This window comes from Astatotilapia calliptera, chromosome 22 (assembly GCF_964374335.1).
Source record: "Astatotilapia calliptera chromosome 22, fAstCal68.1, whole genome shotgun sequence".
Classification (NCBI taxonomy): domain Eukaryota; kingdom Metazoa; phylum Chordata; class Actinopteri; order Cichliformes; family Cichlidae; genus Astatotilapia; species Astatotilapia calliptera.
The window spans coordinates 22,078,474-22,100,870 of record NC_137442.1 but is presented as its reverse complement, the minus strand read 5'-3'; the positions used below and the strand labels follow the sequence as shown (position 1 = coordinate 22,100,870).

General features: G+C 42.2%; 1 protein-coding gene across 6 annotated transcripts; it reads right to left on the bottom strand.

Moving 5' to 3' along the window:
- Positions 1 to 308: 308 nt before the first annotated feature.
- On the bottom strand, positions 309 to 21,567 carry LOC113014499 (cyclic AMP-responsive element-binding protein 5-like). 6 transcript variants are annotated; one of them, XM_026156075.2, is made up of 11 exons: positions 19,533 to 21,567; positions 17,599 to 17,665; positions 17,185 to 17,278; positions 15,312 to 15,421; positions 13,748 to 14,004; positions 8,389 to 8,515; positions 8,054 to 8,125; positions 3,279 to 3,659; positions 2,926 to 3,192; positions 2,729 to 2,837; positions 309 to 1,209 (listed from the first exon to the last, which is right to left on the bottom strand). In XM_026156075.2, exons 2-11 carry the CDS (start codon positions 17,650 to 17,652, stop codon positions 1,073 to 1,075), a joined length of 1,608 nt encoding a protein of 535 aa, XP_026011860.1. In that variant the 5' UTR covers positions 17,653 to 17,665; positions 19,533 to 21,567; the 3' UTR covers positions 309 to 1,072. The 6 variants fall into 6 exon arrangements, with proteins under 6 accessions (XP_026011860.1, XP_026011859.1, XP_026011861.1 ...); XM_026156074.2 differs by having other exon boundaries at positions 20,013 to 21,567; XM_026156076.2 differs by having other exon boundaries at positions 20,017 to 21,567.
- Positions 21,568 to 22,397: the final 830 nt, after the last annotated feature.

Here is a 22,397-nt window from a genome sequence, read left to right as displayed (position 1 = left end):
GCACAGGTAGCCAGGCCATCACAGGGCTGACCTTCACATCTCCACAGGAAGAACATGCAGAAAGTTCATCTTAAGTCTTTCTGTCTGTGTATGAGACGAGACAGAAACAATCCTGGTCACACTTTGATGACTACTCTTATTTTTGCTCTCACTAATAAAAACAGTCACTAGATGGCAGGATAGACCGCACCACAAGTACAGAACCACAGTCTCACTGCTCACAGCCACCAGCTGACCAAAATTAAAGGCAAACAAATATGAATCTGATCTGACGTTGTAAAAACACATTTCAATGATTCACAAAAAGATACCAGAATAATATTTTTTTTTAATTTTTGCATTAGGTTTACAGCGATTGTCAGCGTCTTTACAGTACAAAAAGTGTAACTTCTGTGTAAATTTAATTAAACTAGCAGGGACTGAGACATGAAGTGTAGTTTATAATTACTCAGTGACTCAAGGCAGTCACAAAAAAGTGCCTTAAAGAAAATACTGTTTTCAGTAGCTTTCCAACACAGTTGCAGGTTTAATTAACTAATATTTACAAATCAATGAAATGGGAAATTTTAGGATAAAATATTTATCTTATAATTTGAATTACCTGTAGAAAAAACACCCAAAACAACAAAAACTTTGTTGTGTTATTTAAGGTAAGCTGCCTCTGCTCAAAAATGGAAAAAGGTGCACTTGGAGCTGCCCAATTAAAACAAACCAAAAAAAGTTATAGTCTCTTTTTCTGAATTAGTGCAAGATATGCCAGAGAATGATACTAAAAAGATGTGTCATAGCGAGTAGGTAGGAGGCAACGTTAGGCTCATGTCAAAAGAAAACAGACATTATCTGAATAAGCACAGGATCCAGTTGCCATCACAGTTTTAACAAGGCTTTCAGAAAGTGCATTTTATGCACCTGTTTGGAGAAATGAAGCGACAGATCTCTCTCTCTCTCAGTAAGTGTTTCTGATCTTCTCACAGAAAATCTGCTGATCGTGTTGAAAAATACCTCAAGCGTTCACATGGATTTATAAAATCCCAATCCTATCCAGTTTGGGATTTCACCTATACGTTGCAGGCTAGTGTCCGGGCTGGAGGTCGTGGCCCGAATCGCCTCCAGACGTCGAGGAAGTGGAGATGCTGTTATGTTGGATGGCTTGCAGATCAAACCCAGGACCTGCAGGGGTGGGACTTCTTCCAGGGCTCACCCCTGCAGCTGGACATAGAGACAGCTGTCAAAGTCACTTATAAAGTTCTGACTCTCTGCTTTTTGGTGTTGGAGATTGTAGGCATCAAATAAAAAGCCACGGCATTTGAGATTAAATGAAAATAGCTCCTTTATTTTAACAATTGAATACTGTACATACATGTATAAAGAACAGTAGAAATATATGAATATGAAATGTGCCAATATTGCATCTCTCTTTGTTCTAAGAAACTCTTGACACATACGTCTTTGTCTGCTTAGGCCACAGCGTTTCACTTTTTAAATATCTTTCGTTACAGGTCAGTTTCAGTCACTGTTTGACATAAACTTGAAGCCGCCTGTGGAGTGCAAGAAAGGCAACTTGTTCCCTGCTAGCTTCATGCAAGGCAAAACAATGCTAGTAGCATGGTACTACAAGTTATCTCAAATACCATTGCGGTGTGGTTCATTAAAACAGAAGGACAAACTTGATATTCCTTTAAATTAAATCAAGAGTGCAGTGCTTTTTTCCCCCTGATCTCTTCAAAAGTGCATTGCTAATTTTTTTGGACACAGCGGGGTTTAAAGCAAGAGTTACTTTACTCTTTTGTGCTGTTTGTTTAGCACTTTAAGACACAGTTTAAAGTGGACCTATTATGCTCATTTTTCATGATAATTCCTGTTTGTCCCTTCGTCTCCCTCCCCTTTTTAGTCAGCTTTCTGAAACAACTGTTGTGCCCAGAACAGAAGGTTTGAAAAGCAGGTTGGGTGGGGTTTCTGTGCTCACAGCCATGGCTGCATACCTGACATAACCACATAAGGATATCCCCTCTCTTGACATCATACACATCCATGTCCATGAGGAAAAAACAAATTCTTTGCTCACATGTACATACATAAAAAACTGGTACCAATTTTAATAACAGTGCGTATATATGACAGAAAATAGGAGAAAGCATAATAGGTCCACTTTAAGGTCCTCGGTGTGTAGAGCAGTGGTTCTCAAAGTGGGAGCACCAGGTGTCTGCATCCAAAAGTCAAAGGGCAAATAATTTGCAAAAAAATAATTTTATAATAAAAAGTGCATATTTACAGATGGGGACATTTACTCCTGCCTGTGTTATCTTTGGGCTGACAGAAGCTCGCCATCAGATGTGATTGTGACACATCACGTCAGTCTATCATCAGCTATCACACACTTTTCTCAGGGTGTAATTAACCATTCCAGCTGTTCGGCTTCTTGTCTTTTTGACATACGGGCTAGCAAGTAGCTTTAATTATTATCTATATTAAGTCAGCAGGTAAAGCTGCATTTAAATCAGAAAATATGAGGGGTTTCTTAGGACATTTTCTCCCCTCTTAGGGGTTCTTGGCCTCGAGAAGTTTAAGAACCCCCTGTGTAATAGCGAGTGCATGTGTAATTGTGGGTACACAAGGTTTAATGTGTGAATTACACCCTCAGTGGTGGATGGAGATGACTGGTGTCAGGCATCTGGAAAAGCTGGTGAGATTTCTACACAGGGTTACAGGGAAGGGGGGTTTTACTCACTGGGGTACCCCTGTGCCTCCCTCTGCCGAGCAGTGACAGGACAGTCCTTGTGGGTGAGCAGAATCTGCTTCAGCTGACCCACCTCCGACTTCAGTGACGTCACCTCGTTCTGGAAGCAAACACAGTGAAATGGTAAGCACTCTCGAAGTGTAGGTTGTGTTGATGTGAGTGTGTCTTGTGCTCAGAGCACATCCCACCTGTAGCTGAAGGTTTGTGTGCGTCAGCTCTTCAGCTTTCTTCTCCAGTGATGACACCCACAGCTTCCTCTTCTGTCGGCAGCGGGTGGCTGCGGCCCGGTTACGTTCCAGAAACTTCTGCCTTCGCTCGTCGGGGTCCTGCTCTACTGTCCTCCTTCGACGGTTTCCGCTTCCTCCTACACCACCTCCGCTGCAGCTACCGCCTGCCTGCACTGCATGAGTGTGAGATGGCTGGGAAGGCTGCATCTGCTGTGCAACTGGTGATAACTGCAGAACAAAAACAACAACTTTTTCAAGTAACTGTGCTTGAATGCACAAAAAACCCAGCCATCGTTAAATATAAAGCATTATACCTGCGCAGGAGCAGACAGTGGAGGTGCAGGCGGTGAGCCTGGGTGTAAATGTGAAGGCGGTGATTGGTGAGCCTGAGCGTGAGGTGGTAAATTCCCTGCCTGGTGCAGCTGGTGGCTCTGGGTGCTTCCAAGATGCTGTGGGTGGGGAGCATGGCACCGCTGTTGGTAGGTAAGAGGCACAGGCGGAAGCTGTGAGGGATGAGGCTGAGGATGATGATGATGGTGGTGCTGCTGTTGTGGTTGTTGTTGTTGTAGTGGAGGTGTCTGGTGACGCTGTGGCATCATCTCTATCATGTGGCCCATGGGTGGCACATTGTTACTGATGGTGATCATTCCTGGGTGGTGCTGTTGATAATGGTGGCCCAATGTCTGCTTGGATCTCTGAGCCGAAATAGATAATAAACAAAAAAAGAACAAGTTAATTAATCATGTGATGCTATTAAAAAGTTAAATTATTATCACTTCTATGTGCAATGATTTAGAAATCTGAAGAGATCTAACCACTATCCACTCTGATATCAGCCTCTGAACTATGTTCAGAGGATAATAAGTATATACTAGTAACCAGATTAAGAAAATACAAACAATTAACGTGAATTCAACTGAGGAAGACTTTCCTTTTCTTTTTCATGTTGGATTATAAAGATATTTATTTACCCCTTTCATGGTCAATATGTTAGAGAATGCTCAGAAGCCCTATAACCACACAGAAAGGCCATAAAACTGCAGTTCCTCAAATGACCACACGAGGCTGGCTTGCACAGTGAGACAATCCCAACAGACAACTGTTCATTTCAGTTCAACTGTATTTATATAGCACCAAATCCCAACAACAGTCGCCTCAAGGTGCTTTATAATGTAAGTTAAAAACCCTAGAATAATTCAAAGAAAACAGAGAAAACCCCAACAATCAGATGACCTATGAGCAAGCACTTCGGTGACAGTGAGAATGAAAAACTCCCTTTTAACAGGAAGAAACCTCCAGCAGAAACAGACTCGGGGAGGAGCGGCCATCTACTGTGACCAGTTGGGGGCAAGGGGAGGAAGACAGGACAAAACCACACTTTGGAGGAGAACCAGAGATGAATAATAGCTCACGATTCAATGCAGAGTGTGTGAAAACACATAGGAACGGTGAAGAAGAAACACTTGGGAAGTTCCCAGCAGCCTAGAGCTATTGCAGTGAAACTAAAGGAGGATTCAGCGTGACCTGATCCAGCCTTGACTATATGCTTTGTCAAAAAGGAAAGATGACTATGTTAAAACGCCCAACTTAACAGCATTAAAAAGCAAGATTAAACTCTTCTGAAAGAATGGTTTTGGTCTCTGTGAATACTCCCCTAATAGAAATTGTATTGCAGTTTCATTTCTTTGTCATTCTTCTAATTACACTTTTAAAGTTTGACAGTGGCCAGTTTTGGCCAGTCATTGAACTGGACCTCTGGACTGAGCATTTTTAATGGAATTATCAATTGTTGTGTGGCTTACGGCACAAACGAGCAATTCAGCAAGTGACTGTTTCCACTTTGTTGCGTGAGGGTTTCTTTTAGTATTTTATTAGTACTAGTGCATGGAAAAAAATAATAATGCGTCTGTGAAATTAAAATGATACAATGCCTTTATCAGGTGTTATCAGTGGATAAACACTACAAGTTGATAATTTTAGCCCTTTGGATGTGTAGCTGCTAGGCAATATGATGACATCATAATATCTGAGGTAGATAAGAACCACAGACAGTATAAAAGATGGACGTAGCTGCCCTGACGTCACGCACTGCTTTGAGGTCCCGCTTTGAAGCCTCAAGCTGGCGACGGTGTTTTGCTTGTGAAGAATGGACGTGAAAGAGAGGGGCAGGTCTGACTATTGGCTACTGACTTGTGATTGTCAGCTCAATAGCCAATGTGGTCTTTTGAACCATAGCATGATCAAGATTTATGAAGCAGACCTCATTTTTTTATTATCTGTATGGCGCATAAACTGAGTCTATAAACTCAAATGGAAAATGTTTACAAAGGTCAAGTGAGACAGCTTTTTTTCTTTCCACTACTGGCCTGAAATTCCTACATTTCATTTTATATATCATAGCAAGAAAATTACTAATTAGCGGCCATCTGTGGCTGTGCAGTTCACCCATACAGTGTATGGATACAGCCTTCTAAGAACTCAACTTTCTTTCCCCAAATATGGTAACTTTAGACTCCAAACTAAAAAAAAAAATGTGGCTACAGTCAAAAGACTTGAGTCATAGTGTTCAGTCTATGGTTTATCCTTAACGCCTGCTAAATTAGTAACAGCAGGTTCTCTTTGAAGCAACGGGCCACTTCAAGCCGCGTCCTGCACCTCGATGCAAACAATATCTGCGGGTCAAACCCTCCTTCTTTTCCATCCTCGCCACTTCTCCTCAGCGTCCGCAACTGCGAAGACAACTGTTGATGAGAGGGATAACGTGTTCCAATAAATGCTGCCGTCTGCAGCTTGATACCTTCACACTTTATCATTCCCGTGTATCATCTGACTAAACAGACTGTACGAGCTAAATTAAACCTCATCTCACCTTTCTCCAACACTCAGCAGAGAAAAGCAAGAGAGGGAGAGGTCATGTTTGGAGCATGACATCACCCCCCCCATTCCAGTCCCTCCCTGGCAATACTGTTATCTGCTCCCTGTTACACAATATTTCTTTAAGAGAAGAAGCAGATTTCTCTCTCTCTCGCTCTCTCTCTCTCTTCACCATTCAGTGAAGTAAAAAGAGAGCACATTTAACTGGTGCCAAGGATGAGGTCATTGAGCTGTCTGTGCCAGCTTTACCAGCCAGCCAGGCTGCCAGTCATACACACACGCACAGCCACACACACACACTAAATAGAGCGGGACACGAGTCCTTCAGTTGTGTTTACTAGATAGAAACACCCTGACACTGAGGCCGGCGATTACATCATGGGTCTCCTTGGCTTGGATGACACACCACGTTGATATTTCTGTCTGAAGGGATCAGTGAATGAAGACACAAAACTGTACATGAAACACTGATCCACTTGTCAAATGTTTACTTTTCCACTTGAGCTGAGTGTAGCGTTACTGTACAACAGAGGCACGTTAACACACTTTCTGATGTTTTAAATAAGCGGAGGCCTGTTTCGAAAAAGAAAAACCTTTCCGAGGACCAATATAATTCCTTAGATTTATACTACAAGACTCATTCACCTGCTCACACACACACATTCATGCAGCACTTTATTCTGTGTACTTTAGGAACGTTACCTACAACACATACACTCACAGTAGGTGCACCGGGGGGGGGGTAAGTATCCCGGACTGAACCACTGACAAACCAATATGTAGATGACTCACTCCACCTCTTTGCATCCACTGAGGACATTTGTGGAACAAATGTGTTGCATCTTGGTGAGTGTTACAAACCTGACAAAAAGTCAAAGTGTTGTTTGAGGGTTAAGATTCTGCATCAGGATTAAGGTTTAAAGTAAGGAGTTGCTTCAGTAATAAAAGCTAAGGTAAGGTAAGAATGTGTTGGGTCATCGGGTACCCTTTTATGTATGTGTGCGTGTGTGTGAGAGAGTGTAAGAAAAGAGGGTCAGAAGTAAACTTGCCACCTGAGTGGCTCCGCAATCTGAAACCACTTTTCAGTTGCCACTCTGTATGCGAGCTCCTCCACAAGAAGCCACAACCTGCGTCCATGCCTGTGTGTGTGTTTGTGTGTGTGGGGCTATTTCACAGTTTTCCCATTTGAAGTAGCTTTTGATAGCAAAATATTTTTAACTATTAATTCCAGATGCAGGTGAAAAGAGGATATGTAAAATTTACAAGCGAAAAGATCGCACGCTTGTTGACGCAAGGGAAATAAAACAACTGAGAAAGCCACGGGGGAGCATGTAGATTGTGACTTCCTGTGGTCCAATGTGTGTGTGTGTGTGTGTTTGGGGGTAGAGTTACATTCTATTTCCTGTCTGTGCTGATTAGAAAGGACTATGGCAAAGGCAGAAGGTGAGGCCGGGTGTCTTTTTTTTAAGTGTTACATAACACTATGAATTTGTCTTTATTGAAAAATCACCCACATTTTGAGCCATTATAGAACAGATTAGAATAGAACGCGACTATTTGTCATTCTACAGGTGTACAACCAAATTTGGAGCAACTCTCTGAGTGGTGCATATAGTTAAGACAAAAATATATTCAAATACATATATATCAATATAAAGATATCAGAATATGAGATCAGTATAAGTTATTATACACACACAAACACACTCCTACTTTACAGACTTTAGTAATATTGCACCGGATGTTCTGAGTGATGATGATACACAGTGTTATGAGCTGGAGCAGGATGGTAAAGGGTATATATAATGGACATCTCTGTTCTAACTGAGCTTACTATAAGCCTCAGTCACCCAATCAGTCATTCATATAGCACTTTAGTTTACACCTAAGTGCTTTGTCTAACAATAAAACACACCGAGTGCAGCAGGGTTCAGAATCCTGCCACAGAAAGATTCAAAGTGCAGACTGGGATTGAACCTCCAACCTTTCAATTGTTAGCTTACCTCACTCAACCTCACTCTGCCTCCTGAACCACAGACAACCAAAACGTTAGGATAAGATATAATATGCTGGGAGTTGATGAAACATGCAGAAATCCACTCTTCATAAACAGCTGTGGTGTAATGCATTATTAGTGTAATGCTAATATAATGTTATTAGCTCCAATAATGGAAATAGTGGAAAAAGGTAGTCAGACTGACTGATGATCACCTACCTGGGGTGAAGAACAGGAGGGGTTGTGTACAGGAGCCGGTATACCCATTGCACAAGACATCTGCTTCTCCATCTGAAGAAGAAACAGTAGACACAAAAAGAATCTTTCAGCTGTGACAAAGGGAAGCAGCAGCTTGTATCCACATAAACCTCAAGTATGAAGAGTTCCCCCAAAGGTCACATCCATCTGGAGTTTTGACATTTTGATTAATTTATCCACAAAAGTGAATTTTCCTGTCATGGGTCCACTATACCTGCATCTATAAATCATCAGGCATGCGTGTTTGAATGTGTGGGAGTCTGAACATGACAAACACCATCCCCTTCCATACTTACAGTCATGTGCTGAGCAGATGCCCCTTGCATGGCGGGGTCTGGCAGGGTGCCAGGTAAGGAGGCTGGCAGCGGCTGCCTGTGTCTGTTCCGCATGTGAAGGAGGCACGACAGCGGCCCGGGAACCGGCCTGTGGTGAGCCGAAGAGGGAGAGAGCGATAGAGACGGGTCATGCTAGAGAGCCGTCCACAGCCAAAGTTTCATAAAACCAGGTTCAGTAAGAGGTGCAAGTTGAAACATTTATAGCTGGGTCTTAATGGCAGATGGAGGTGAGATGTGAGAATGGTCATATCGTCTTATTTTTAGGGGAAGCTGTATCCAAATCTACAAACAAAAAATGTATACAAAGCCAGCAGAATGGCGCTGTTCTGGGACCTCCCTGCACTTTAATGTGTAGGACCTTCACACAAAACAGAGCTGGTAACAGTGGCAACAGATATGCCACTGAGCTAGGGAAGAGGTGGGTTGCAAAGTGGCTTGCAGATGTGCTACAGCAGCTAAAATAGCCCTCCCACTGTTTACAAGGGTATCAGCTGAGCCATCAGCTGATGATGTAGGCTAGCACTGAGATCAGCTGATCTGCTACCACTGCAGGTGAGGGTAACTTGGCTGAACTAACATCATGTTTGATTTCTACTACTTACTTCAAATATTTTTTCAAAAGGAAAAGATAAGTGATTTTAGCTGGCAGGCTTACCTTCGTCTGAGCAACGAGTTGGCACAGTTTCCTAAAGTAAAGCAGGAGTATATCTTTCTAGAAGCAGCATTTCAGTCATCCTGTTTATTTCATACATTTAACAGATTTTACTGGAACTACTTTCTACGGAGGAAATAGTCCCTTACGAAACTGTTGACAGGGTGTTCTGCTTATTGTCCAGAATATTAAGTTCTCTAGGCAAAGATGTTGCTGTTGAACTTTTTTGACATGGGGAGTAGCACAACCTAAATTCCACTGAGCCTCATTGTTTTGGGATGGCGGAGAAGTCTCAAAGGCAGATGTGTCAAAACATTGGCAAGTTGGCAAATCAAAGCCGCCAACCACTAGAAACAAATGTTACTGAGGAGTCTCTGAGAGCCCTTAAACACTCCAATGTGATCAAAAAGCACTGATGTGTTATTGTATGCCAGGAGAGAGCTGTAAACAGAGTTTTGAGGTAAAGCGCTGACAAGAGAAAGAGTGATGAAGTTTAAAAAAAATGGAAAGAAAAGAAAGACGTGGAGAAAAATGACAGCCCGAGAGGGAGGTGGAAAGCCTGCAGATCAGCGCGGGGGGGATCCAGAGACCCAGGGTGCCATGTGCTGACCTAACCCCTCTGGCTCTTTGCCAGTCGGACAGCGTGGGCCTGCATGGCCACGCTGAGGTCATCATCAATGATGTCATCGCCGAATCTGAGGGTATGCGACCCTTTTAGAATACAACAAAGCGCAGACAAACCAAAACAGCATTTCCTAACATAACCACAACAGTTCTACCAGGCCAGCAGCCAGACATTCAGACCAGGTCACTATGGAAACCGGTGGTAAACACTTGGGGAAACAGCCAGATGCCCGATCCAGAGTTCACTTAGTAACTCTTAGCGGGTTTCACTGACTAACATGCTGTCTGGATTCAGCTAGCACTGATTAATGCTGCCATAAATGACTGTCAGCTCGCTCCCCACTGTCCTGTCACGTCCTGTCTGAGCCTGGACAGATGTTTGGAGCTAATTATGTCACTGACTCACTTGTGGCACCTTGATTCATCTAATCAACAACAGATTTGACAGCCTTTTGTTTGTCTACAGCAGTGCTTCCCAAACTTTTTCCAGCCACGTACCCCTTGAGACATGTCACCCTCAGCCGCATACCCCCTACTACGAACGACTCTTAATTAGTGTCTATAAATACATTGCAATATCGCATGCATAAAGATAAATACTGCACAGTCGATTATTTCTCACCACCAAATGAATTTATCAATATTTTTTAGTAATGACAGAGTTTTAATAACAAACTTTACTACTTAATACTAGCAGTGTATCAAAGGATTTATTAGAATTCACTTTTTTGTCGAGAGCATAAAGGCCATGAACTTTCATTAAACAGAACTTTATTTAATGTGATGGATGTGCTTGAGCAGAGGCACACAGCTCTTCAATGTTTGGCTCAATTTGGGAAAGGCTGAGTCTTAAATCGTTTTCCACACAAAGTCTTGCTCTGTATTTTGTTTTCATGTTTGTTAAAGCAGAAAATCCCTTTTCGCATAAGTATGTGGTGGCGAAAGGCATCAGAGTCTTGACAGCGCGCTTAGCCAGCGCGGGCTGTTCAGTGCGCAGCCCTATCCAGAAATCCGCCAGGTTCTTTTGAGCGTGTTCAACTTTTAGAGATCCATCTGTGGCGATTTCAATTAGGCTCTCCTGGTCAGACGGTGATAACGAAGTAGGCACGGCGGTGAACGGGTGACGTATCCAATCATTTGAGCCGTCCGTCTCTGGGAAGTATCGGCGTAACTGCACCGCCAGCTCCTCAAGGTGCACGTTACATTCGCGCTTTACACTTTTAGATAGTGTGAGATCATTAGAGCACAGAAAATCATGCAGCACAGGAAAGACTTCAGTGTTGTTTGTATCCAAGCAGTTCTTCCAAAGGTTTAACTTCTTTATCATGGCCTCAACTTTATCTTGAACATTGAATATAGTTGCAGAAACGCCTTGTAATCCGAGATTGAGCTCGTTCAGACGAGAAAATATATCACACAGATAAGCCAGGCAGGTAAGGTACTCTTCATCATGCAAATGTTCAGACAGCTCAAAGGGATGGTTACTGAAGAAAACTTTAAGTTCATCCCTCAACTCAAAGAAACGGGTCAGCACTTTCCCTCTAGATAGCCAGCGAACCTCTGTGTGGAGTAATAATGTCTCATGCTCGCTGCCCATCTCATTGCACAACGCAGCAAATAAGCGGGAGTTCAGCGGCCTGGCTTTCACAAAGTTAACCATTTTTACACTAGTGTCCAAAACATGTTTCAAACGGACAGGTATTCCCTTTGCAGCAAGAGCCTCTCGGTGGATGCTGCAGTGTACCCAGGAGGCATCTGGCGCGACTGCTTGCACACGCGAAACCACACCTCCGTGTCTCCCAGTCATGGCCCGTGCGCCATCAGTACAGATGCCAACACATCTGTCCCACACGAGTCCATGTGTGTTCATGAATGTGTCCAGCTTTTGAAAAATATCTGCGGCAGTTGTCCTTTGTTCCAGCGGTTTACAGAACAGCATGTCCTCCTTGATGGTTCCTTCATGAATGTAGCGCACATATACGAGAAGATGCGCCAGGCCAGCCACATCCGTGGACTCATCTAGCTGTATTGCATAACATTCACTGTGGCGTATGCGCAGAAGTAGCTGCTGTAAAACATTTTCTGACATTGCATTGATGCGCCGTAAGACAGTATTGTTTGATGATGGAATGGACTGTATCGTCTTTTTTGCCTTTTCCCCCAACATTGTCCCTACCATATCTAAAGCAGCAGGGAGAATGAGGTCCTCCACAACAGTGTGGGGTTTGTTGTTTTTAGCCACTCTGTAACTGACCATGTAAGATGCTTGTAGTCTGTTTTTATTCATAAGATCTGGCACCTGAATGCAGGTTTTACTTGTTGAAAGTGATTTTAGCTGTCGCTCAAAATATTTATGGCACTTTTATGTAAGATTGACATTTGGGCGGGAATCGCTATTTACTATATTTAGCATAACTAAACCCCAGAAAACACACAAAAAAATCTTTTTTTAATCACAACGTGTCCAGTTTGATCTCAGAATATCATACATCTGCTCTCCCGTGAATTAATAAAGCCTTAAAATAGTCATAAATGCAAAAATGACATTGCTGTAATAACTAGGACTGGTAGAGAAAATGTTACACTAAAAAAAGAAAAACTATAAAAGTCAAAATCTTCTCAAGCAAATGTAAAATGGTTCCAACTTGTAGAAATATGTGAGTGTGCCTAGGCCCGTACAGGTGTATTTATAGGTGGGCTGATGGCACAAGAATAAAGACAAACAGGCCCAAAAATGCTTATTATTATTATCATTATTATTATTACAGGATTAGGAGTAAGGTTAGGGTTAGGTTTTGGTCCTCCACATTCTAAACTGGCAAATGTTTAGAAACTAGAGGCTGATGCCTTTCAAACATTTTCTCATTCCAGTTTTTCCTATTTTAAAGCACCACAGCTTAGAGGTTAAAGCAATTAAAGTTTACACTGAAAAAACAAACAACAGCATTTTCTCTGTCTAGAAACATTCATAGAGTTAATCTGGATAATCCACCGGCCTAACTGTGAAATGCTTTAGTCCCAATAAAGCTGTAGGCTTCATGTTGTGCTTATTGCCCAGAATATGAGGTACACTGTTTCTGTTAGTGATTAAAGCTGACTGAAAAGGGTAGATTTCTTGTATTAGCTGAAAAACATTTTAAGAGGCAGACAAAGACATATGTGAAATTTTTTTAAATAAAAAGTTACACATAAACAGTTTAATGTTCAGTTTTTTTAAGTTTCATTTTTAAGGTAACCTGATATACACGTTATTATAAACAAGTGAAATTATTTAATTATGTTGCTGTGGCAGGCATGAGTTCGTTTTTCTTTATGAAATTAGAGATGAAAATTACTTGTATTACCTAAAGTTGCAAGTAATATTAGTCAGTAAACAATTAAATAAGTACTTGAAAACACCTTTTTTTCCTTATCAAACAGAATGCTGTAAATATACAGCATAATGAAGAGCAGAATACATAATGAACCCTGTATGTGTGTATTATGAGAACTTGTGAGGGCGGACTGTTTACTAGGTTTCACAAATTCATAGCCGGCCTTTTAGGAGGAGTGGGAGCAGCTGCAGGGAGCTGGTCAGATGAAAGACAGGAACTCCTCTAATCTGTCTGTAGAACTGGGTGATAACCAGGGAGCCAAGGAAGCTGCCCAGGCGCTGAGAGACTCCGGTCTGGTTCTGAGTCTTTGCAGACATGTAACAGAGACAGTAGCTGCATGGTGGGGTGGGTAGCGTCTAAGGGACTGAGTGGCTTTTTATGCAGTGGTTCTTCATCACTTTTGGAGTTACTTAATTCTCTCACTAAACTGACGTATAATTTTTTTCCTGCTTCTTCCTCTCACTTCATTAATGAAGTGATGAATTATGCAGCGGAAACGCCAGCTTGTGAGCGGCGGAATGATTTATAATGCGTCCATAACAGGAGGAAAAAGAAAGAATGAGAAAAGGAAATGTGTTTGCGTGTGCGATGTAGGGAAAATGTAAGATACACATATATGTGTTTCGATGCCTGTAGGTAAATGTGTGTGTGTGCGTCTGTGTGAACTTACTCGGAGTGTGTTAGGGTGGAGGTAGCCTGGGTGATGACTGATCCAGACTGGGAGGAGGACAGGGCTTGCTGGGCGGCCAGGCTGCAGCTAGGGGCCATCATGGGGCCATGTGTCTGGGGATGATGCAGTGCATGAGTCTGGGGATGATGCAGCGGTGGTTGGGGATGTGGGTGCTGAGGCTGGGGTGGGTGCTGGAGCTGATGTTGGGGTTTGAGCTGGTGCTGGCTCATACAGGAGGGCCCATTATGAGAAAGCGACTGTGGAAAGAATAAAAAAAAAAAGACAAACAGCTGAGACCATTGTAAACTTGTGGGGCAGTAAATGATTGAAGTCTTTTACGATCAGAGATTACAGTGCCAGTCAAAGTCCTTTTAGACACTAACGCAGACACATGGCAGCCATCATGAGATGCGGCAGAGCAGTTTTTTTAAGCATTACCTATATTAACTTTAATTTCATTGTTCACAGGGAGATTAATATTGCTTATATACACTCACCTGTCAAATGTGTCAAATCACTTAAAAGGTTTCTGTCTATCAGTCCCCACCATATCTTAAAGACCTCATAATACCATATCATCCCAATAGAGCACTTTGGTCTCAGACTGCTCGTTTACTTATGGTTCCTAGGGTACTTGAAAGTAGAATGGGAGGAAGAGCCTTCAGCTTTCAGGCCCCTCTTCCGTGCAACAAGCTCCTATCTTTAAGATTAGGCTTAAACTTTCCTTTTTGATAAAATATATAGTTAGGGCTGGATCAGGTGACCCTCTCATGATGCACTGAGTGTTTCTTCAGTCACTACGTGTTTATACACCACTGTGCATTAAATCATTGGTTATTATTAATCTCTGGCTCTCTTCCACAGCACGTCTTTTGTCCTGTCTCCCTCCCCTCCCCTCAGCCACCCCCTATCTGCCCCCCTCTGAACTTAGTTCTGCTAGAGGTTTCCAAGTGTGTGTTTTCCCTCCCACTGTCACCAAGTGCTTGCTCATTGGAGATCATCTAATTTGGGTTTTTTTGCTCTAGTATTGTAGAGCCTTTACATTAAAGTCTTGAGGTGAGTGATGCTGTGATTAGGTGCCATATAAATAACAATGAATTGAACTGTCTTTGCCTCCAAAATCAAGCTTTAAAAAGCTTTTTTCCCCCTGGTAGTCATACTACCACTCTCTATACATGCTCTTTCAAAATTGTCCCAAATATTTTGATTTAATTGCTTTGAGTGCCACATTTCTCTTTTATAATGCCTGTGGTGACAGCGATGAGAGTGTGTGCACTTGTTTAGTTGTCTCTGAGTGTGACGACTAGCTGTTTAATTTACAGGGTAGAATGTGATCGCTCGGTGTGTCTTTCCTGCAGCAGGTCAGATATCTGCAGCTGTCTGACCGGGCCTGACTCCCTCACAAACAAGTGTCACTCAAAACATAAACTCTCAGCAGCACCGGGGGACGGATCTGCATCATGTCTTAATACTTGCTTCTTTCCAGCTAACATCAGACTAGAACTGATGGTTTATTTTAAGTGAAATAAAATAATATGATAATAAAAAAACTTGTCAGACTTACCTGCTTCTTGTTTTCCTCCTCTTGTGCTTGAAGAAATTCTTCCTCGATCTCCTTGAAGAGACCAACCTCTTCGCAGTTCTGCAGAAATCGTGTCGGCGTCGGAGTCTGGTCTAGAGTCATTGCATCCAAATGGAAACAAAAGAGAGGGAAAAAAAATGGATTTGCTTTTTAAAAAAATTTGAAGCACTTGCCAAAACAGACTGTAGTTTAAGCTTTTTTTGCTTTCTAAATTAACAGTGGTGCAGGTCGTCATGCGAAGAAGAGGAACGAGTCTCCTCTCAGCTGAGCTCTCCGTCTCTGCCTGATAACATCAGTCTGTCTCTCCCTGAGCCGTCTAAACACATAGAGGTCAGAGGTCACATGAGGGTTTTTGTTTTGACAGGGGAGTTCCTGCAGGAGGCGTGACAGGCTGCAGGACGGAGGTGCAGAGGGAGAGTCTGCAGAGGCCAGATCTTGCGCCGTTGTTTACATCCAGACAAATCTTTGGGGAAAACATTGACACCAACAGCCACGTTCGCCTCCAAAATTGTCACAAAAATGAAGCCAAAACATCGCAGCATGGCTTCCATGACTTTTATGATTTCACCTTTCTTGTGTGGCTACACTTTTCTCAGCACCACGGCTTCCACTGGCGATGGGGTAATACTTTGGTTGTACTGCTTTGCATTGATTCCTACACCACCACAAAAGCCAGCTTATGCTCATATGTTGCTTTAGTCCGGGCTGAAGATGAGGTGGAAATTCTTCTTGTTTTGGCATTGGGACTCGTACTTACTCATATTTTCTACAAGCAGCCAAGCCACTGCTTCCTGCTCATGGTCAGTATGTATTCACAGAAATGTTAATGTGGAAGCACAATATTTAAAAACTGTGTTTATATGATCGTCTGGAGGTTGTTTTGATGTTAAAGATACTAATACTACTACTGTAGCCTGAGCAGGTAGTGCATAACACAGAAATGTGAGGCTTGCAAAGTTAATTTAGATGCAGAATCAGCATTTTACAGCCGTTCACAATGGGACTAATCTTAATGGGGCATTTGTTTCCCTGGAAATCACTGCAAATGTGTTTGATATAGTCTGAGTGAAATTGTCAACTGTTGTTAGATGCTTACTTTTTTTAAGAGCAAACCTTTCCTAAATTCTTATTTTTGCCATTGAAACACATGACCGGACACTGAATCTACACACAGACACACAAAACAAGCTAAGGAAATTTTCTCTGACTTAGCAGATCTTGAAACAGGAAGAATCTTTATCTTTCCTCTTGTAGAAAAAAACATCCTTAAAAAAATAGGAAGAGGATGAATTTACAATATCAGTGCTTTTAAAACAATCGGAGAAGGTTCAGCAGTCTTGCTGCTATTATCAGTCTGTTGCATAGAACTGAATTAGAAACAATTAAACAATTTTGGAATTTTATTTTCACTCCTCATGAATATTTGTGTTGTAAATACAGAGCACAGTAATGATTAATATACATTTAAATGATGGCTAAATTGTGCTAAATTAAAACCATGAGCTCTAGAAGCAGTGAAATACTGTGTTTTACATGGGCCGTGCAGAGACCGGTGCACCTACTCTCCACGTTTTTAAATCAAAGTGCTGTTATCTGTGTTTTGGCTCTAATCTGATGGAGTATACTGTACATGCTGCAACACGAGACCATTTGTAGTCTGTTTGAGGGAAGGAAGCTTGCTTTGGTGGGTTATCTGACTTCATACTGTATAGTATATCGTCATCTTTTTAAAAAAAATATATATCAAGCACTGATCTTGAAAAGGAGGAAGTTTCACCACAGACATGTGCAGCCAGGAGATGCGGTCACTGGGAGACTAGGATGAAATCTCAGAGAAGCTCATTTTCTTCCTTACCTGTGAATGCTGCATCTGTCTTTATGGAGGGGAACTTGAGGGTCATCTCATGCTTGTGCCTGTGGATGATCAGATGTTCCTCTAACTGGAAGCGCTGCAGCACACCAACACAGGAAGAGAGATGTGAAGGGATGCGTGCAGCTGTGACACGCGGGATGATTTTCTCAGTTAAAGCAGCTGATTACATCTTAAGCTGACTAAGACATCATGATGCTCTTAGTCTGTTAAGTATTTTAGGTTATTCATCACTTCAGAAACATTTGTATTTATCAGAAACTCCTCCTATATTCTACAGCTTGATCGTTACTCATTTCATTGATGATTAGGTCTGACATCCTGGGTTTTTTTTTTTGGTTTTTTTTAAATGACCATTACAGTCCTTGTAATGCCACACGTATATAGCATTCTACTGACCTGAGAGCAGCCCGGGGCGCCGCACATATAAGGCCTGTCCTGTTTGTCATTCATGTCATACACAAGCCTGCACAAACAGAAGAAGTGAGAAGAATTTATTTACCTGCAGTCTCAGATCACAGCTCAGATGAGCTCACCCAGCAGGCAGCCTGAGGTTCCCTGTTTTATGTTTTGTATTTACACGGATAATTCACATACTGTTCACCTATTATCGTGCCTTTATTGTGGAAGCCGTGTGTAATGAGATAGTTGCCACAGATGATGGATGTTTCTTCCTGAGACACAATATTAAGTTGACGAAAATGATCCCTTTGGTGCCAACGGACGGGGGTGAGAGCATACACTAGGTATTAGGACGAGCCCTATAGCGTACAAACCATGTTTTTTTCCAGCCTTTCATTACTCATTAGTAATTACACGTAAACACAAGAAGGGCATCAAAGCCTTCCAGCATTGGGAGCTTTACTTTTCACTTGGAGTGGGGACTAAGTATAGTGCAATTGTTTCAGGCTACAATTAGGCTTTCATCGGGGTATCAGTTAATAATACTGGTGTGATGAAAGGATAAGTGCTCGCCATGTCTTACATCAAGTCACTGGGATAAAATTATCAACACAAATGCTTATGAGAGTCACAGTAATAAACCAGCTTGCAGTGCCAACCCAGAACCGACCCAGTTGCCTCTGCTGCGAGGATATTAAGCCGTCGATGTGGAGCAATTGTGAATTATTTGAAGACTGCTGTTGAAGCACAAAGTAAGAAGGTCTTCAAATCCTCAGCCAGGTGACAACAGGTGACAAGGGTCAACAAATGTTACCAGTGTTGCTGTGGGAGGAGATGGTGGTTATGAGAAGCATATTCACAGGTTGCAAACTCCCCCACCCCTTGTGTAAGCGTGAGCCGAGAGCAATGAGAAGACAGCAAAGCGCGTGCTGATGTTATGGGAAAGACTGAGAGCCGAAGAGACGAGTTGGGAAAGAGAGGGCAAAAGTAAAGGCATCCATAAGAAGTGGAAAGAAAGTGTGTGTGTGTGTGTGTGTGTGTGTGTGTGTGTGTGTGTGTGTGTGTGTGTGTGTGTGTGTGTGTGTGTGTGTGTGTGTGTGTGTGTTGAGTGAGAGGACGGGTGGGAGGTGGAGAGTGACATTAGGTTGATGGCGAGGAAAATGGAAAGGGCAAGTGGCAGTGATCGAGAGAGGGAGAGGAAAGCAGGAGGAGGAGGACACAATGAATGAAAGAGAGAAGGAATGAGGGTGGAAGCCTGCGAAGGGAGGGCTGCACTTCAGGCCTACTCGTGACAGGTTCGAACCTGCCTCAGCCCCCATTTTCCAACCCCAGGCAAGTAGAGGTGACTTCATAGGTGTGCGTGTGCTTGTGTGCTTGAAAATAAACCAGTAACTAGGTGATCACAACACCAGAATTCCAGCAAGATCGGAGATTGATCAAAGTATTTAAGGTTTTGATTCTCAGCTAATACAGAAAGCAGGTTTATTAGTAGTTTTATGTATCAGCAGTATGTAACAGCGTGCCACAGTCAGCTGTACTCGAAGTGTTTCACAAGCTCACATTTTACAGACAAATGTAAAAATTTAAAGCCCAGCATCCAGTTTGTAACCCCTCTGCCCCCTCTTTCTGCTCTTGTACAAGATTAGCAGACTCAGCACATTTCCAGCAAAACCTTCTGTCAGAGCGGGCACTTCAATGCGCAATGACGTCATCCTTAACGGATGAACTCAACAACAGACCAGGCAACATACTGTCAGTTTAAGACAGGATTTACGTTGACAAAAAAGTTTTCCCGCCTCATTTTTTAACTGTCATTGTTCTACACTTACACTCGGTTACTATGACTCACAGAAAAACACGCACAACTTTTAATATCACCTGTAAGCATCAAAGAAATCATTTTTAAAAAGGTGCCAGGTTTAGTTACTCACTACACTTCTTCAAGTCCCCCGTATCTGATGGATGAATCATGACAGCAGCTGGCATGGAGCTCATTCTGCTCAATTTAAATCGCAGTCCTTAACCAAAAAGTCCTCCGGACGGTCACTGCCTGCGTCTCAAGAACTTGACCGGTATTTGTGTGTGTGTGTTTATGTGTGTTTGTGTGTGTGAGTTGTCTTTTCCTCCTACCGCACCGTAAAGGAACCTGTTCAACTCATAAACAAGCCCGGCACAGCTGTACAGAGAGTGCTGTCACACACCCCAAATAGACAGGAGCGCTCAACCTTTCCGCTGGGTGATGAGACTTCACCGGGACACCTCGCTAAAAAGTTCCGCCGTCAACTTTTCTTTCCTTTTTCTTTTTAAACCGTCAAAATAAAAAAATAAAAAAAATAATAATAAAGGCACAGTATCAGGAGAGCGGTTGCCGCGGAGCTAGAAAGTTTTGTGAATGGAAGTAAAAGACTTACCTACAAGTAGAGAGTAGACGAGCGGCGCTCCAGAGAGGAACCACGTTGGACTGGAGCGAGATTACAATACGTTCTATTTACAGAAGCATTACATCACCCTCCCGGTGACGTCACGTGGGATTCCTGAACTTCTAAATCATTGCGGTCCCGTACGGAGAGAGGGCTTGAGAGGGGCGGGGTTACGACACGGTGAGGGGGACGGGACGGAACAGCAGCAATAGCAGCAGCGTGGTGCTGGACCGGAGTCAGTGACAGACCCACCGGGTAGACACACCAACGGCAACGTGACGGGACACGGGGCAGACCGGGTGGGCGGATGAGACCCAGTTAAGTGTTTGTTTGTTTGTTTGTTTTTATCCTGTCCCCACTTTTGGTGTGTGTCTGAAACGGGACGTTCCAGCGTCTGTATCGAGTTTACGTGTCCAAATGAGCGAGAGCCTCCGGGTCTTTTTCTTCTTCTCAGAACGTTAGACAGTCAACGGTATGAGACTATTTGCTTGAAAATAAAGCTGAAACCCTGAAGTGATTTCAACGAAACGTTAAGTACATCCTGTCATCACCCAAAGCAACATGATAATAATAATAATAATAATAATAATGAAGGGGCTTTTTAGAAAGTACTAGTCTTCCATTTAGAAAGTCAGTGTTACGGCCCAGACAGTAGCTACTTTCAAGCAAGAAATTTATTTATATAGCACTTTCAGATCAGCCCCCAGCTGAACACAAAGTGCTGTACACTTGACATGCCAGAAATGATACATTGAACATGTTAAAAAATAAGAAATAAATTAAAATAAATTAAAATAATATAAAATAAATAAAAAATATTTAAAAAATAAAAAATAAGCTGATTATTAAAATGACATTTAAAATAATAAAATTAGCACAAATAGCAAAAACAATAATAAAATAGTATAAAAATGATGATGAGAATGACATTTAAAACAATAAAATCAGCATATTAGATTAAAACAATAAAATCAGGGTCAGACTGTGTCATAAGCCAAGGAGTAAAAATGGGTTTTAAGATATGTTTTAAAAGTGGACAGTGAAGGGGCCTCTCTAATGTGCTGGGAAAGATTGTTCCACAGATTAGGAGCAGCAATAGAGAAGGCCCTGTCCCCTCTGAGCTTTCTCTTGGACCTGGGTACCTCCAGGAGCAGCTTAACAGCTGACCTGAGAGACCTGGGGGGTGGGTAAAGATGCAGAAGCTCAGAGAGGTAAGTTGGGGCAAGACCGTTTAAACATTTAAAAACAAACATGAGAATTTTAAAATGAACTCTAAGATATACAGGCAGCCAATGGAGTGAAGCCAGGATGGGAGTTATGTGCTCTCTTTTACGAGTTCTGGTTAAAAGTCGTGCAGCAGCATTTTGGACCAGCTGCAGACGAGAGAGAAGATGCTGACTAACTCCAAAATACAGTGCATTACAGTAATCTAAACGAGATGAAATAAAAGCATGGATTACCATTTCAAGATGCGGCCTGGATAAAATAGGTCTTATCTTTGCCAAGCGCCTTAAATGATTAAAAACTGGACTTGACAGTAGCACTAATTTGACTGTCTAATTTAAAATCACTGTCCATATTAAAACCCACGTTTGTAAAAACAGATTTAAAATACTCTGCCAGGGTTCCCAAATCAATAGCAGAGGGTTCACAAGGTCCACTAGGACCAAACAGAATAACCTCAGTTTTTCTTGAATTACATTTTAGAAAGTTTAGGGACATCCAAGATTTAATGTCTTCTAGACATGCTAGAAGTGGCTTAATAGAGAAGGCCTCTTTCTGCTTCAGAGGCAGATAAATCTGACAGTCGTCAGCGTAGCAGTGGAAGGATATTCCATGCCTTCTGAGGATGGTTCCCAGGGGCTGTAAATATAATGAAAAAAGCAGAGGCCCTAAAATTGAGCCCTGTGGGACCCCAGACTAAAAAGTGGCAGAGGAAGACTCATACCCTAAAAAGTTAACACTAAAAGTTCTGTTGCAAAGATAAGACATAAACCAGCTGCTTTATTCACAAGGGATTGTCACAGCGGGTAGCTCCCCATGTTTGATTTGGCACAGCTTTTGCGCCCGATGCCCCCTCTGACCCAAAGCCATAAGGATTTGTGGTCCCTCCTGGGATTCTTTCGTTTGAAAGGTGAATGTGCAAACCACTACAGTTATACTTAAAAATAAATAAATAAATAAAACAATAATACGCATTATTTCTAAAATACGACAGCTTAAGACATGGTGATAAACTTCTAGAAGTAGTTGAGTACTTTTCTTTTGAAAATGTGAGAGTTTAAAAAACCTGTCCAGGTCATACATCCGGTATACATAGACTTACAGATATTATTATTATTATTATTATTATTATTATTATTATTATTATTATTA

What these genes read in the sequence shown, in the direction of transcription:
- LOC113014499 (XM_026156075.2), bottom strand. Translation starts at nt 17,652, where the DNA reads ATGAATGACAAACAGGACAGGCCTTATATGTGCGGCGCCCCGGGCTGC. An exon ending in AGGAGGAAAACAAGAAGCAG is followed by an intron (nt 14,005 to 15,311) that starts GTAAGTCTGACA and finishes TTCTTTCCACAG; the next exon opens with TCGCTTTCTCATAATGGGCC. An exon ending in CCTCCTGTTCTTCACCCCAG is followed by an intron (nt 3,660 to 8,053) that starts GTAGGTGATCAT and finishes ATTTCGGCTCAG; the next exon opens with AGATCCAAGCAGACATTGGG.